This window comes from Sinocyclocheilus anshuiensis, unplaced genomic scaffold, assembly GCF_001515605.1.
Source record: "Sinocyclocheilus anshuiensis isolate Anshui unplaced genomic scaffold, SAMN03320099.WGS_v1.1 scaffold660, whole genome shotgun sequence".
Taxonomy (NCBI): Eukaryota; Metazoa; Chordata; class Actinopteri; order Cypriniformes; family Cyprinidae; genus Sinocyclocheilus; species Sinocyclocheilus anshuiensis.
The window spans coordinates 421,459-435,602 of NW_015557099.1; the positions used below are offsets into that span (position 1 = coordinate 421,459).

The 14,144-nt window shown below is 37.7% G+C and overlaps 1 protein-coding gene across 1 annotated transcript in view; it reads right to left on the reverse strand.

Annotated features, from left to right (window-relative positions):
• Nucleotides 1-362: 362 nt before the first annotated feature.
• Nucleotides 363-14,144, reverse strand: part of dnah1 (dynein, axonemal, heavy chain 1) — a 33,265-nt gene continuing 19,483 nt past the window's right edge. Inside the window, exons 48-76 of the mRNA XM_016472405.1 lie at nucleotides 13,839-14,047; nucleotides 13,459-13,630; nucleotides 13,194-13,385; nucleotides 13,000-13,110; nucleotides 12,687-12,872; nucleotides 12,391-12,582; nucleotides 11,224-11,391; nucleotides 10,812-11,003; nucleotides 10,479-10,610; nucleotides 10,081-10,206; nucleotides 9,841-9,960; nucleotides 9,389-9,538; nucleotides 9,061-9,221; nucleotides 8,730-8,955; nucleotides 8,434-8,629; nucleotides 7,761-7,912; nucleotides 7,174-7,370; nucleotides 6,931-7,075; nucleotides 6,504-6,662; nucleotides 5,096-5,227; nucleotides 4,784-4,954; nucleotides 3,617-3,796; nucleotides 3,209-3,385; nucleotides 2,877-3,047; nucleotides 2,095-2,225; nucleotides 1,685-1,829; nucleotides 1,281-1,487; nucleotides 789-1,023; nucleotides 363-633 (exon numbers count right to left, since the gene is read on the reverse strand). Of these exons, the coding sequence (XP_016327891.1) occupies nucleotides 512-633; nucleotides 789-1,023; nucleotides 1,281-1,487; nucleotides 1,685-1,829; nucleotides 2,095-2,225; nucleotides 2,877-3,047; nucleotides 3,209-3,385; nucleotides 3,617-3,796; nucleotides 4,784-4,954; nucleotides 5,096-5,227; nucleotides 6,504-6,662; nucleotides 6,931-7,075; nucleotides 7,174-7,370; nucleotides 7,761-7,912; nucleotides 8,434-8,629; nucleotides 8,730-8,955; nucleotides 9,061-9,221; nucleotides 9,389-9,538; nucleotides 9,841-9,960; nucleotides 10,081-10,206; nucleotides 10,479-10,610; nucleotides 10,812-11,003; nucleotides 11,224-11,391; nucleotides 12,391-12,582; nucleotides 12,687-12,872; nucleotides 13,000-13,110; nucleotides 13,194-13,385; nucleotides 13,459-13,630; nucleotides 13,839-14,047 (4,857 nt within the window). The 3' untranslated portion in view covers nucleotides 363-511. The remainder of the gene's footprint in view (nucleotides 634-788; nucleotides 1,024-1,280; nucleotides 1,488-1,684; nucleotides 1,830-2,094; nucleotides 2,226-2,876; nucleotides 3,048-3,208; nucleotides 3,386-3,616; nucleotides 3,797-4,783; nucleotides 4,955-5,095; nucleotides 5,228-6,503; nucleotides 6,663-6,930; nucleotides 7,076-7,173; nucleotides 7,371-7,760; nucleotides 7,913-8,433; nucleotides 8,630-8,729; nucleotides 8,956-9,060; nucleotides 9,222-9,388; nucleotides 9,539-9,840; nucleotides 9,961-10,080; nucleotides 10,207-10,478; nucleotides 10,611-10,811; nucleotides 11,004-11,223; nucleotides 11,392-12,390; nucleotides 12,583-12,686; nucleotides 12,873-12,999; nucleotides 13,111-13,193; nucleotides 13,386-13,458; nucleotides 13,631-13,838; nucleotides 14,048-14,144) is intronic.

Genomic DNA, 14,144 nt, shown 5'->3' on the forward strand with positions numbered 1-14,144 from the left:
AAACACAAAATATACATATAAGATGAAACTTAAATTTAAATGAAAATTAGAAATGTTGCCTTTGCAACTAACTAAAACTAAAACTGAAATAAAAAATTAACACTAAATTATATTTAATAAAAAACTAATGAAAATAACAAAAAATGACAAAACCAAATTACTGAAACATTAAAATTAAAATAAAAGTACAAATAAAATTCAAATATTAAAAAATACTACAATATACCACCATAGTGATATACTAAAATATTAATAAATATGCCATATATATTGCATGATATCATTGCTTGTGGGTGGAGTTCATTTTGTGGTTTGTGTGAGGGCCCCAAGATTTAGTACAACACTGCATCCATGCATAAAACTGTTTTATTACCACATTAAAAAACTTAGTTGTCATCTCTAAACACTGACTGACAGTGTTTACAGTGTAACAGTGTTTTTTCACCAATCTGTATTTTTCCAATGTTGCTTCAAGCTTTTATGCGTGTATGAATAAGGGTTTGTGTATAGTCTAGTAGTCAAGAGCGCAGATCAAGGCCACACCCTGTTTGATCCAGTGCCCTTGGGTATGATCTGTGGGCAGCTCAACTGCAATTACATAGTTAGTTGAGTGCCCGGTGGTTGAGAGAGTTCCTGTGGAAAAAAAAACAAACCTTTTCAGATCTCTGTGGTAAAACACAAACCAAATTGTCACATAAATCACAATGACTCCACAGGATGTACAGTAGTGAAACATTAACAAAAGAGTGTGGCAAATTTCACAAAGAAATGCTCTTCAAATTGCTCACCAGCACGGGTAAGAGTTTTGTAGATAGGACACATGTAGATTCCAGACTGAGGGGGACTGCGGTTGGAAACGGGTACCATCCAGATAACAGCCATCTCTGTGTAGAGCTCTTTGGGACGGGATTCAGTAAGCTGGCCTGTTTCTGAATCCCAGCGTGCCCCTTCAAGATACAGACCGTGGATGAAGCAGCCGATGTCGGGCCTCACAGTCAGCTCTGCTGCTGCTTCCTTCATCACCTAAACGAGGGTTCAAACAGAGGAAATCAAAGAAAACCGCTAAAAGAATAGTTCCTAAAAATTATACACATCATGCTGTTTAGATATGCAACAGAACATCCTATTCCAAGGTTTGACCTTCTCAGGTATGACATACTTCTCTTAATGGTCTATCAAATATCAAGCTTGCTTTGAGAGCTTAATATGGAAACATAGTTGAGGCTTCAAATTGCATTACAGAGAGTTTCATGCCTTGCTGTTGAAAGCAAATTACGCACCTTAAAGTCAAAAGCAATGGTGTCAATGGAGACCGAAGCGCTTCGGGCAAAGTTCTGCAGGGTTCCTGTGAGGAAGGCTTGGGGGAAGAAGAACCCACTGATCCAGAATACAGCAGGAATGCCATCTGAAATCCAGTTCTGCAAAAAGCTAATGCGCTGAACCAGATCAGACACCCAGGAAGCCAGCGGCTTAAGAGATGGATATGCCTTGGAAAATATTAAAAGAAGAATATTATGCCACCCATTCAAATATATCAAATAAGTCTAAGCCCTCAGTAGTCAAAGTGCTAATTCTGATTTCAGTTACACGCACAAGAGTGTTTGCATAGTCAAGACATAACAAAAAAACTCATTCCACAAATTCAGTGCATGTCTTGCATGGTTAACATTTAGAAGAGTCTTGCCTTGGCCTTCCATAGTTCTGGAACAGCGTTGATGAACAGACTGTTAGACATCAGCTCCAGTTCAGATGACATAACCACCAAACCCTTCAAAGCCTTCACCAGATCACTGAGACTCTGGGAAATCACTGATAACAACTTATTATATCTGTGAGAGTGATAGAGAGGTACATTTTTAGAGTGTTTTTTTAATATACACTATTAAATATACACTATCTGTAAGATTTTTCAATGTTTTTGAAAGAACAGTAATAGCAATACTGTTAAATATTATTACAATTCAAAATAACCATTTTAAAATGTAATTTATCCCTGTGATGGCAAAGCTGAATTTTCAGCATTACTCATCATTTTAACATTATTCTTAGATGTATAGAAAGTAGAAAATAATTTTCTTGAAACTGAAAACTTACCTTATAACCTCCTGAACCAGAACCGTGTTCATAGATTCTTCATACATCACTGGGTATTTATTCATGACCTCCTGCACGTTAATGAGACTGGGAATCTTCTCCACAATCCCCTCCACAATTTCCTCTATGATCTTAATGTGGAGAGGGGAAAAGAGAGTGTGCATTAAAACTAAAATGCATATGCATTTTACTTCACTGGAGTTAAGCACAATCCATAATTGCAGCGTCACAACTACAATCAAAAATTAAATGCATGGCTGATTAAAATGCTGCACAACCATGTGGTCTTCTACAATTATAGATTATCTGTTTAGGATTGTTTTTAACTACATTTAAGAGGACATTAAAGAGCACAGTCTCATGCAAAACAGTGTGAATACACATACAATATACATATACACTACTGTTCAAAAATTTGAGTTTGTAAGATTTTTTCTCGTGTTCACCAAGACTGCAGTTATTTGATTAAAAATACAGAAAAACAGAAATATTGTGTTTTATTGTAAACATTACATTTTAAAGTAACTATTTATTATTTAAATATATTTTAAAATGAGATTTATTTCTTTGATGGCAAAGTTGAACTTTTCAGGATTTTTTGAAAGTTCAAAAGAACAGCCTTTTTTAACAATGTAAAAGTCTTCACTGGTTTACATATAAATTTAATGCATCCTTGATGTATAAAAATAATTTATTTAAAAAAAATTCTGACCAATATATATTCAATTTATAAACGTATATTAAATTCAAATAAATGTATGTAGAATCAATATGACACATACCTCATCTCTGGACTTGCCTCCGCTGGCTGCTGCTCTGGGTTGGAGCTTCACTAAAGTTCCCAGCAGAGCAAATGTCTCATTTTGTGCAAAGCTTATGTTGGCATTGTCATGGAGGCCAAAGATCTCTGGTGAGTCGTTAATTGGTAGGCCACGAAAGTATGTCAAATAACCCTGCAAAAAAAAAAAAAATTGATGTATTGCATAACTCTAAACATAGCAGAACACAAGCTAAATTGTAAGCCTGTGAATGGAAACGTTCCTTTTGCACTGATCTGAGATCAGCTTTATTGTTTTTTCATAATATCTGAGGTTAAGAGATATCAGTTCTGGACCTTGACATTGTTCTCAGTGCTGATTTGTCTGTATTCTCCAGAAGGAGAGTAAAGGTGTTCAGGGCCCAGGACAGCGGGGCAGTAGAAATCCTCCAGGATGTTTAGGATGCAACGGCGATCCCAGTTGTCTGTCACACGACCCCCATAGTTTATTTCCCCTGCAGTATACTTCAGAACCTGAACAGTGAGGGAGAGAGAGAGATCAGTAAGATTTGCGAGTGATTTGCTTCCTTTATACAAACATAAATACTACCAAATATAGATGTTTAGATGTTCTGGAATGGTTTAAAATGGCATATTTATAGTCACCCAATATATGTTTAATCAGCTAAGGATATGCACAAAGGAAGGGAAATACTCTGCAGAGAGACATGAAACTGTGTGTGGCAAGAGAACATCTGGATTTGCCTTATATGGGATGTCCTGATATTCATCCAGGAACATTTTCAGCTGGCTGATGCAGATGTGCAGGTCCCCATCCGTAAACTCATATGGAATGTTAAATCCTAGTGGGCCGAATTTCCTGCGCTCAATAGCATTTCCATGGAAAAGGCACAGAGACAGGAGGAGAGCCTTCAACTCTGCTGTCTGCCAAAAGACATACAGAAAAAGATCAAAAGAGAACTATATTTAATAATAAACATAAATAAGAACGATATCATATTACATATTTACATTTACATACACTAGCGTTCATAAATTTAGGGTCAGAATAAAATAAAAAAAAAAATTGTTTATTAAGCAAGGATGCATTAAAGAGTTAGTTCACCCAAAAATGAAAATTCTGTCATTAATTACTCAGCCTCATGTCGTTCAACCCATAAGACCTATCCAAAATGGCGCTAGGGTGACGAGGAGGATATGAATTGTTGAATAAAGTCGTTTTTTTTTTTCTTTTGCACACAAAAAGTATTCTCGTAGCTTCGTAAAATTATGGTTGAACCCCTGATGTCACATGTATTATTTTACCGATCTCCTTGCTATGTTTCCGGACCTTGATCGTGTAAGGACACTTGCTGGCTATAAGAGGGTCAGAGAGCTCTCGGGATGCATCAAAAATATCTTAATTTGTGTTCCGAAGATGAACAGAGGTCTTACGGGTTTGGAACAACATGAGGGTGAGTAATTAATGACCGAATTTTCATTTTTGGGTGAACTAACCCTTTAAACTGACCAAAAATGGCATTAAAAGCAAAAACATTTTTATTTCAAATAAATGCTCTTCTTTTGAATTCCTATTTATCAAAGAATATTGCAAAAAAAAAAAAAGGTTTCTACAAAAACATTTAGCAGCAAAAGTGTTTTCAGTGATAATAGTTTCTTTAACTGCTGAAAATTCAGATTTGCCATCATAGGAATAAATAACATTTTAAAACAAAAAAGAAAAACAGTTTTTTATTTTATTGTAATAATATTTCACAACTTATTCTTTAATTCTGTTCAAATAAATGCAGTCTTGGTGATTACAAGTCTTTTTTTCAAAAACATAAAAAAATATTGCTATAATCCTAATTAATATGACATTTTTTCTCAACATAAAAAGACAAAGAAAACGTGCTTATTTTCAACATGAACCTTAGTACAGGAAGTGATGAAATCATCAGTGAGGCTGCCATAGGTCTTCAGGAGATTGGCTTTAATGCCTCGTGGTGGTTCTATGGTCATCTTGGAGCCATTCTGCAGAATTGAGACTGGAAACTTGTTGCTGGGCAGACTAGTGAGCCAAAGACGGAAGTCCCGATTAACCTACAATACAAACAAGTTTTTCTTTTAAAAAAAAACAAACAATGAATGTAACAAAGATTAATAGGTATATTCAACAAACCTCAATTATTCAAAATTATTCAAGTCAATAAAAACTAAAATAGCTAGTCAGGTGTGTCAAACTTTGTCAGGATCGATGTTCTCAATGAGTCTCTCCAGAGATGGCATCCAGCTGGGAGCGAGGTGGCAGTTCTGGAAGAAGACCCATTGTCCTTTCTCCATGGCGCTGTGCATCATGACCTCAGCACTGGGGCCCTGACATACAACCAATGCTGTTAGCCCAATATAGTCAATAATATAGTCAAATATATGCAGATATAGTGTCTTATGATGTGTCCATTATTACTCACTTGTTCACTCATCCATTACTAATGCTTACACAATGCATAGCAGTTGAGTACACAATATTAGTGACATTATTAATTTAATAATAATAATTTATGCATTTAGCAGACGCTTTTATCCAAAGCGACTTACAGTGCATTCAGGCTATACATTTTTTACCAGTATGTACCAGTATTATTAGTGATATTAGTGACAGAATAAAGTGACACTACTACAAAACGGCCAATAGCCAATATAGCTCACTATATATAATGTTTAACTGGACAAATTTCACTTTATTACATTAAGCTATAACAAACATATATACATATATATATATATATATATATATATATATATACACACACATATAAAATGCTATTAAAACGTATGCACTAAATTTATCCATTATTTTGATTTCAAATCCAATCGTTGTTAGCCTATACTGAAAGTGCTTTTTCATACATTTGATGATGTGATCCTCTTTTATCACAGTACAGTTACACAATCTTTCATAGACATATTCACGTTTAAACTCAATTAATATAAACAATGTATTAAATGCATTTGGCTTCTAGATTTGTATATTAAGTTGCTCAAGCAAGTGGAAACATTTAAACACAGCATACCTATTTTTACTTTCTTGTGTTAGGCTATCACAAATATTTTAAATTAAAACTTACCACTGACAGAAACAGTTGGCTCTTGTGCCTTTTACATTTAAATCTTTATTACAAACAGTCCCGCGGGTCTTTTAAAGAACTTTGTTTTTCTACCTCCACAAGATACAAGTGCATATGTTGCCTTGTTTATCTAAAAGTGCACTTTTCTTTGTTTTAAGCCACAAAGCCCGTGAAACACAGTAGACTTTAATTATATCTATTTATTGTGAAATTACTACATTTCCGTGTCAATCCATGTTCATTTTTAACGCAAACAAAGCACTGTCACTTTAATTCAGCACATGCAGCACAGCAAAAATAGACTCAGTGCGAAAACGATCGCTGCATTGCTGCAGACGCATCGCTCCTGGAACGCACTGCCAGACCGCAACCGTGTGCAGTGTGAACGCTCTGATCCGTTAACATGGGTGCGGAAAAAAATACACACCGCAAATGGAGTATGTGTGAAACAGGCATTAGTCTGACTATACATTGATGATATCAGTTTCTGCATATGTTTATCTCTGGATGTTTTGTGTTCTGACCTGTCCTTGGCCAAGGGAGATGGCGGTCATCTTCTTTGAAAACTTCATGACCTCTGCAAACTTATAGAGGTCAGCAGCGGGGTCGGTACCAGGAGAAAGCACAAAAATGAGAGCGGTGGAAGGTGACGAATCTTTAAACACCACAGACAGGTCTGATGTCTGAGAGACAAGAGAAACATGGTGGAATGAGAGACATGACAAATCAAAACCAAAAACAGTGAGTCATACGGAAAAACATTATTAGTATGACTCAAAAATATGCAAATACCTGCTACAGGGTGAATTCAAATTAGCCTCTGTTTATTTAACATTCTAATGCGAAGTTCTTACATAAACAGTGTTCCGTTAATATCAAAATGATATTAGATTGTTAACGCTATTATATGATGATATGAGCATGGCGTATATAGAGCATATGTGTGGGTACCTGTGGCTCGATGAAGTTCTGACCCAGCTGTGAAGCCACAAAGTCCTGCAGGCCGTGAGTGAGCCGGTCAGCTCTCAGACAACGCAGAAACAGAAGCTTCTGAAATGAGTCTAAACCACTGTCCCACTCGCCTGGAAGAGGCTCCCTGTTCACATATGCTTATAAACTTAGAATCTAAACGTGACATGCACAATAACAATACTTACAACCTCCAATAGGGCCTACAGGCATGTTTGTGCCTACCTGTGTGGCTGGCTGCTGTCGAATATACTCTTGAATGCAGACTCATGTTTGGAGAAGCTCTCTGGCAGGTTACTGAAGGTGGGCAGGGTGCTCAGTGCCAGTATGTCCTGCCAGGCTCTCATAGAGAGCCAGTTTGGAGCAGGATTTGGAGCCTGATGCTGGGGCCGCCCCCCTGATAACAAGTATTGCCACTCAGCCTGTGCACACATAGACATTCATACACAAATCAAGATATTTCTTTACTTTGTTATTATTTCTTCCTCACTACAAACACAGAAAATGATATGACAACACGGTCTTAGCTGTTCATTTGTTTTATCACAGCACAATCAAATAAAGCTGGATTTATAGTGGAATAAATATTAGCATTATTAAAAGCAGCTTGAGTGATAAAGATCAAAAGAAAATAGAGACAGAATTCACTTAATGAACTTGTTTTAAATATCCTTGTGTGGTCTCTGATAAACTGATAAACATTTTCCATAAATACTTGCTGGTTGGAAAGAAAGAGGCTGAGCTAGAAAAAAAAGAAATAAAGGTTGAGATGAAGACAAGAGACATTTAATCCTGTTTTTTGTCTTGCTAACCATATCAATCTTGATGTCATTCGTCAGAATTCTGGAACAAAGGAGGAAGGCAAACATCAGCTTGTGTTTCTCAAAAAGACTGCGACAGACGTTACTGTACAAGCTGAAGGTGAAGAACTCATTAATGTTGAAAATGCGCTCCTTCACTTTATCTGTGGGGAAATAAGCCAAGATAGTTAGTTAATCAGTTTGTTAATTAATAAAAGAATTTATAATGTTTATTAACTATTACTGCAAATGTCTATAAGATGTCTAAAATCAGATGTCTTTAACTGTCTTGGTAAACCTGGATATAAATCTTGTACTGTAGCAATGTTTCAAAACGAATAAATTTATTTAATTTCTAGTACTGAAAAAATCATGTAAATGAATAAAATGAAAAATAACTCCATGGGCATTTTTATAATGAATATACATTTTTCTAGTTATACCAAGCTCTAAAATATTTTATTGGGTAGAAATAAGAAAAAAAAAGTTTTTAAAGGTAAAAATAAATAAATAAATATATATATATATATATATATATATATATATAAAAAATTGTATCCTTATCCAGTAAATCACAAATAACTGGAAAAGCTATGGGGCCTTTGAATATTGTTGTGGGTAGTGATAAATGACCTTTTCAGGTTCTTCAGTGCCAAAGGTCAATAATAGAAGGGCATATTTTCACCTGCTTTCTTTGAGTTGGCAATGCCACTCATAAAAATCCCCAGGAACCACTCCAGAGAGTACTGGTACATGGGGTCCACATTTGACAGATCTGACACACAGAAGAAGAGGATCTGGGCTCTGACAGCCACTGGGACGTATTCCAGACGTGTGGCGTCAATGTCCCTCTCAGTCGCCTCAGCTGCAGTCACTTTAGCCTAATGGTTTGAAAATGTTCAAAAATCACTGATTTGGTATTAGATTTCTACAGCATAAATAGAAAGCAGATTTAGCTCTGCACAAGCATTTCTTTCAGACCTGAATTTCTTCGGCTTTGACTTTGGAGGCCGCAAGCACTCTTATCAATTCCTCGTCATCAACAGGGTTTCCCTCTGAAGAGCTCAGTCGGAACAGGATCTGATCTTCTATCTTCTTTAATTCATGTTTCATTTGTGCATTACTCACAATGAGTTGGTTCTTCGCCTTTTCCAGATCAGGTCTCTCTTCAGCTACGAGACAGCCTAGTAGCTGATCCTCTAGCCCACTGTGTGAATACGCACAGAAACCCAACACATGTGAAATCCAGAATCCACCTCTCAACCTAAAAGCCCTCATTATGTTCTTGTCTTAAGAAATTTAAGAGCAGCACCTGGGTGAGAGGGTGAAGTTAATGAGAGTCACTTTAGTAGAGATCTCCGGTGAGTAATGTGGGTTGGGCAGCTTAGTGGTGATGTACATCTTGAAGTCGTCATGATAGTGAATGACAGTGTCTCCGAGTTTTAGAACTACGTTGCCTTCATGGGTATATGTCTGAAGAGCATACACTCAAGAAAGTCAGATTTACACTACAGGCAGCTAAGAAATACTATAACAAAAGGTTAATTGAAATCGTCAAACACTGTTCATATTCATGTGGCTGCTATAGCACATTTTGAGTTTTATTTTATGATTTATTCACACAAAACAGTGATGTATACCTGTCGTAGGAGCACAGGGTCCAGCGCAGGGTCTAGCTCCTCCCCAACATTCTCCAGCAAGCAAGGCTTTCCAAAGCGGATAGCATTTTCTAAACTACGCAGGAAGTCTCGGTCACTCAACTTCATCACAGCTAATGTGTTATCACGCTCCTGTGGAAACAGAACAAAAGCAAAGACCATGAGAAAAGGCAGAAACAAAAACGGCATTGGAGTAAATTATTCAGTACAATACACACAATACTGTTCAAAAGTTTAAGGTCATTAAGATTTTAGTCCCATCTCATCAGCATTTACTGCCATTTTTGATCAATTATATGCAGCCTGGTGAGCATAAGAGACTTCTTTCAAAAACATAAAAACTTTTGGACACTAGTGCATGATTTAGCTAGTTAGCTTTGTTATCTAAGGTAAAAAAAAATGTTTTTAGTATAATAATTCTGTATAATTATTACCATGTTCTTAATCCACTTGTTGGCCTGTCCCTGCGGATCGATAAACAGAGGCCAGCGCTGAGAGTACTGAGTAATTACTCCGTTCTCCACAGAAAGACTATCCTTGGGCAGCCCTGCAATCTACACACAAAATCACACACGCAAATAAATGAATACACTTAAAATGTTAATAACTAGCACATTTACATAACAAACAGTATTATGTCTATGCACTGAAGTACTTATGTGTCGGTCTCTAACCTGCCAGGAGCGGATCTTGACTTTGTCTCCCAGTGTGCTGATCAGGTTGGGCCGTTCTGTGTGAGGGACTGCCAGTTCTTTAAAACCCCTGAGCCACTCCTCAGCCATCGCTGAACGATATTCTCCCTGCAGAAATCACACATATCTACTCTCTCTGTGAATCTCACAATTAAATGTTAAAGATGAGATTTATCTGCATTACGGCAACAAGAAAAAAGTGCTTATTTGTCAATAAAAAATCTTTAAAAATCTGAAAAATATCTTTTGATTTTAGGGTGAAATATGACCTGATTTCGAACAGTTTTTGTAAACAACCACCCTCATAATTAACTCAATCAAATATTCAAACATCATTCCACCCAATATGCATTTTCTCTGCCGCACTCCCACACACTCACAGTGAAGGGTCCGAGGTAAGCTACGTATCCTGCAGCGAGCAGCACATCTCCTGCCACGTTATTCACCATGTACTCCAGCTGCTGAACGGTTTCTCTCCAGCGCACCTTCTCATCAGCCAGTCCACCAATCAGCTGCCACACACAACAACATCCTGTGTCTGAACCGCCATGTGCTCAACATAAACTCAAAGTATAGCAAACTTCTACAAAACATATTCACTAGTCATCTATTTCATACTGACGCAAATCAGGCCGGCATGATAAAGTGGTAAGTTTGACAGGCCAATGTCACAGTGAAATAAATGCAAAATTAAATAGTTTTTCTCCACTCACCTTATCTGCACGGATCAATCTGTTCTCACACAGTTGACATTTGGCATCTAGCTCGTCTCTCTTGGTTAGGCATTCATGATACTTGGCCTGCAGTGTAGCAATGCCCTCCTCTACAGCTGCTAGTTTCTCCTTAGCATCATCCAGAATGCGTTGTGTTACATCCAGATCCTCCTGAGCTTCCTGCAAGGCTTGCTGCTCACACGCACACATAGAAATGAATTAATATAATTATTAAATTAGCCTCAGTTTTGGTCTGTTCACAAAAACTTCAACATGCTGCTGAACAGCTTTAGGCAGAAAAGTGCTTAAAATGTTGTAATTACAGACAGATATAAAAAAAAAAAAAGGGAATGAACATTGAAGGAGATTTAAGCTAAACAATGGATTTAGCAGAAAGGAATCAAGCTCCTACCCGTTTGGGCTCTACAGCTCTGGCCACAAAATGGTACACATGCATTGCTCGCACCCACTGACAGATGGAAGTACAGGCTTTGGACACCTTGGCGATTGAGTCAGTCTGGAACTCTGGGTTGTCAATGTAAGGCTGCACTAGTTTGATCACCGAATCTGGGATGTTGTCCTGTGGGATAATAGACCAGAGCAATGGAAATTATACACTTCGGGCTTAAATGTTTCAATGAATATTTCTAATGCCATGAAGATTTTGAATTTGTGCTAAAAATCGTACAATGTTTGAGCTCTGTAAAATTTTTAATGTTTTTCAAATAAACCAAAGACTTTTATGCTCATCAAAACGGCATTTATTTGATATAAAATACAGTTAAAGGAGTAATATTGTGAAATATTATTACAATTTAAAACAATTGTTTTCTACTTTAATATATTTTAAAATGAAATTAATTTCTGTGACTGCAAAGCTGAATTCTCAGCGGCTATTAATCCAGTGTCACATTATGCTTCAGAAATCATTCTGAATGATTCTAAAACTAATCATATCTGATTTCGGGCACAAGAAACATTTCTTATTATCATCAGTGTACATTAACATTTATTTTATACTAAGTACAGTTCAAATCTATTAACATATTTACTGACAAATCGCTTGAAACTTACTGATGTAGCATTTGGACCAATCAGACACACATTTGTTCATTAGATTTAACAAATCAATTATTCATTAGATTAACAAACAATCACAGACCCCTCACCCAATAAACATACTGGGTGCCAGCATGTCTGGGAACGACCGCAGGCCCCTGGTTACCATGGCAACCAGGACCCCTCAGCCAGACCAGATAAACTTTTACGACCTAAAAGTATGTAGAGAGAATCAACTCTTAAGTCTCTCTAAAACAGATACATAATGCCCATAAAAATTGACTCTTTTTCAAGTGTTTCAATTTAGCAGACTTTAAGTAGGCCTATACCAGTTTAGAATACTAAAAGTACAATTGCAGGTCATTTTTATTAAGTACATAAATATGTTAATGTATTTGTAGTACAATTTGCATGAAATAAACGTATTTCAAACACATTTTAGTATATTTATTTTCACTAGGGACACAGTAAACAAAAAGGGACATGGTTACATTACCCACATACAAAATCCTCATCTCACCTTGTCAAACTTGAAGAGACCGTCCAGAAATTTTCCTGGATCCTGCAGAAGACCCTTTCCTGCATCCCAGTAGTCATCAACCTTCTCTCCGAGCTTCTCTCCTGCAACTTTCTTGGGTTTGATACCCTTCAGGATACAGACAGCTTCTATAACCAGCTTCACTCCTTGAGGAGGCCTCTGCAGAGCCCGCACCTACAGTATATCAAACACACACACACACACCTCCTTGTGAGCTGGCATGACCTGAACTTTGTGTTATTTTGGACAGATGTTAACAGAAAATACGATGTATGCACCTCAACGACATCATTCTTTTTCAGCGACTTCAGGCTATTGAGGGCAGCATCCAAAGCAGGAAGCGCTTCATCCAGATCTTTCTGAGCGTCATCAGCGATGGCCTGTGCCACACGAGCCTTTTCAGTGGCCTTAGCCTCCTCAGCCTGCACCGCTACACGGGTCTCCTCAGCTACCACTGTATCTTCCTACACACACACACACACACACACACACACACACACACACATATATCTCAGGCAACAAAAATCAATCTGGAATTATATTCATTCATGTTTGCCTTCCTAACTTTTTTATTTTTGCTGTTTTATTCACTTTTATTTTCTCCATGGTGATCACAGTGTCCTTGGCTGCTTCCTCCAGCTGAGGCCTCATCATCTCCAACTCTTCCTGCATCTTGCTCACATCCTCTGCTGTACTCAGCAGCTACACACATACACATACAATCATAAACCACGTTTGTAGATCATGTAGAATGTGTAGGAAGAATAAGACATTTCCTAAATCACCTTATCCAGGCCTGTTTTCATTCTCTGTCGAGCGCTGTGTAGCTCCTGCTTCTTCTGGCCAATCAGAGATGAGAAGATGCTGAGGAGCTCCAGGTAACTCTTAGGAGTGACGTAGTTGTGGCGGGAAAGTTCAGCCAAGTACTGCTCACACTTCCTGGACACCATTTGATGGATCTCAACACACATCAGTGCCTGTAAAGAGAGACAACAGGTCAGTTTTACGATCTTGTATACACTTACACATGCATCACACACTTTTACTGACCAGGCTTTGGATGGCCGTAGGGCTGGCCTCCAGTTCTGGAAGCTCATTGAGGAAAGATGTTGCTACAGACTGTAGTGCCTCCTGTGGCCATGCGCTGAACCAGTCAATTGTGCAGCAGTTGACCAGTGAGGGGAACTGCCTGAGGCGAGCCCGGAACACTTCCCCTACTGGACTGTAGATGGAGACAGAGAACAGAGGTCTTGAGACTCAGTTTCCAACTGTTTACTGTATTTTCCAAGCTGAAATATTATGGCATATCATTCTAACAAATGGGACAACAGACGAAAAAAATCTAGCTTTACACTAGATCTCTGCAACAGTTCTGAACAGTGTATTTGTAGCATTGAAGTATCAACAGAAGTATTAATATAAAGATAAACCTCATGCAGAGAACAGTGTGGATGTTGCTACGGACTCTTTTGATGTAGGCTGCCATGAGGTTTGCTTTTGTGGGCTGCTGGCCCATGTCCAGAACCACAGGTTTCATGGCAGTCAGGATCCGTTCCTGCTCCTCTGAAGTATAAAGATTGGGCACATCACCTGAGTTCAGGATGTTATTCACATCCTCCAGGAAAGATTCACTCTTAATCTGAAAACCGGCAGGTAAGACAGAAGAAATGTGTTAAAGACTTGGACAGCAAGTTGTTGTGTGTTTGTGTCAATGTGATTTTCCTGCAAATACTGTA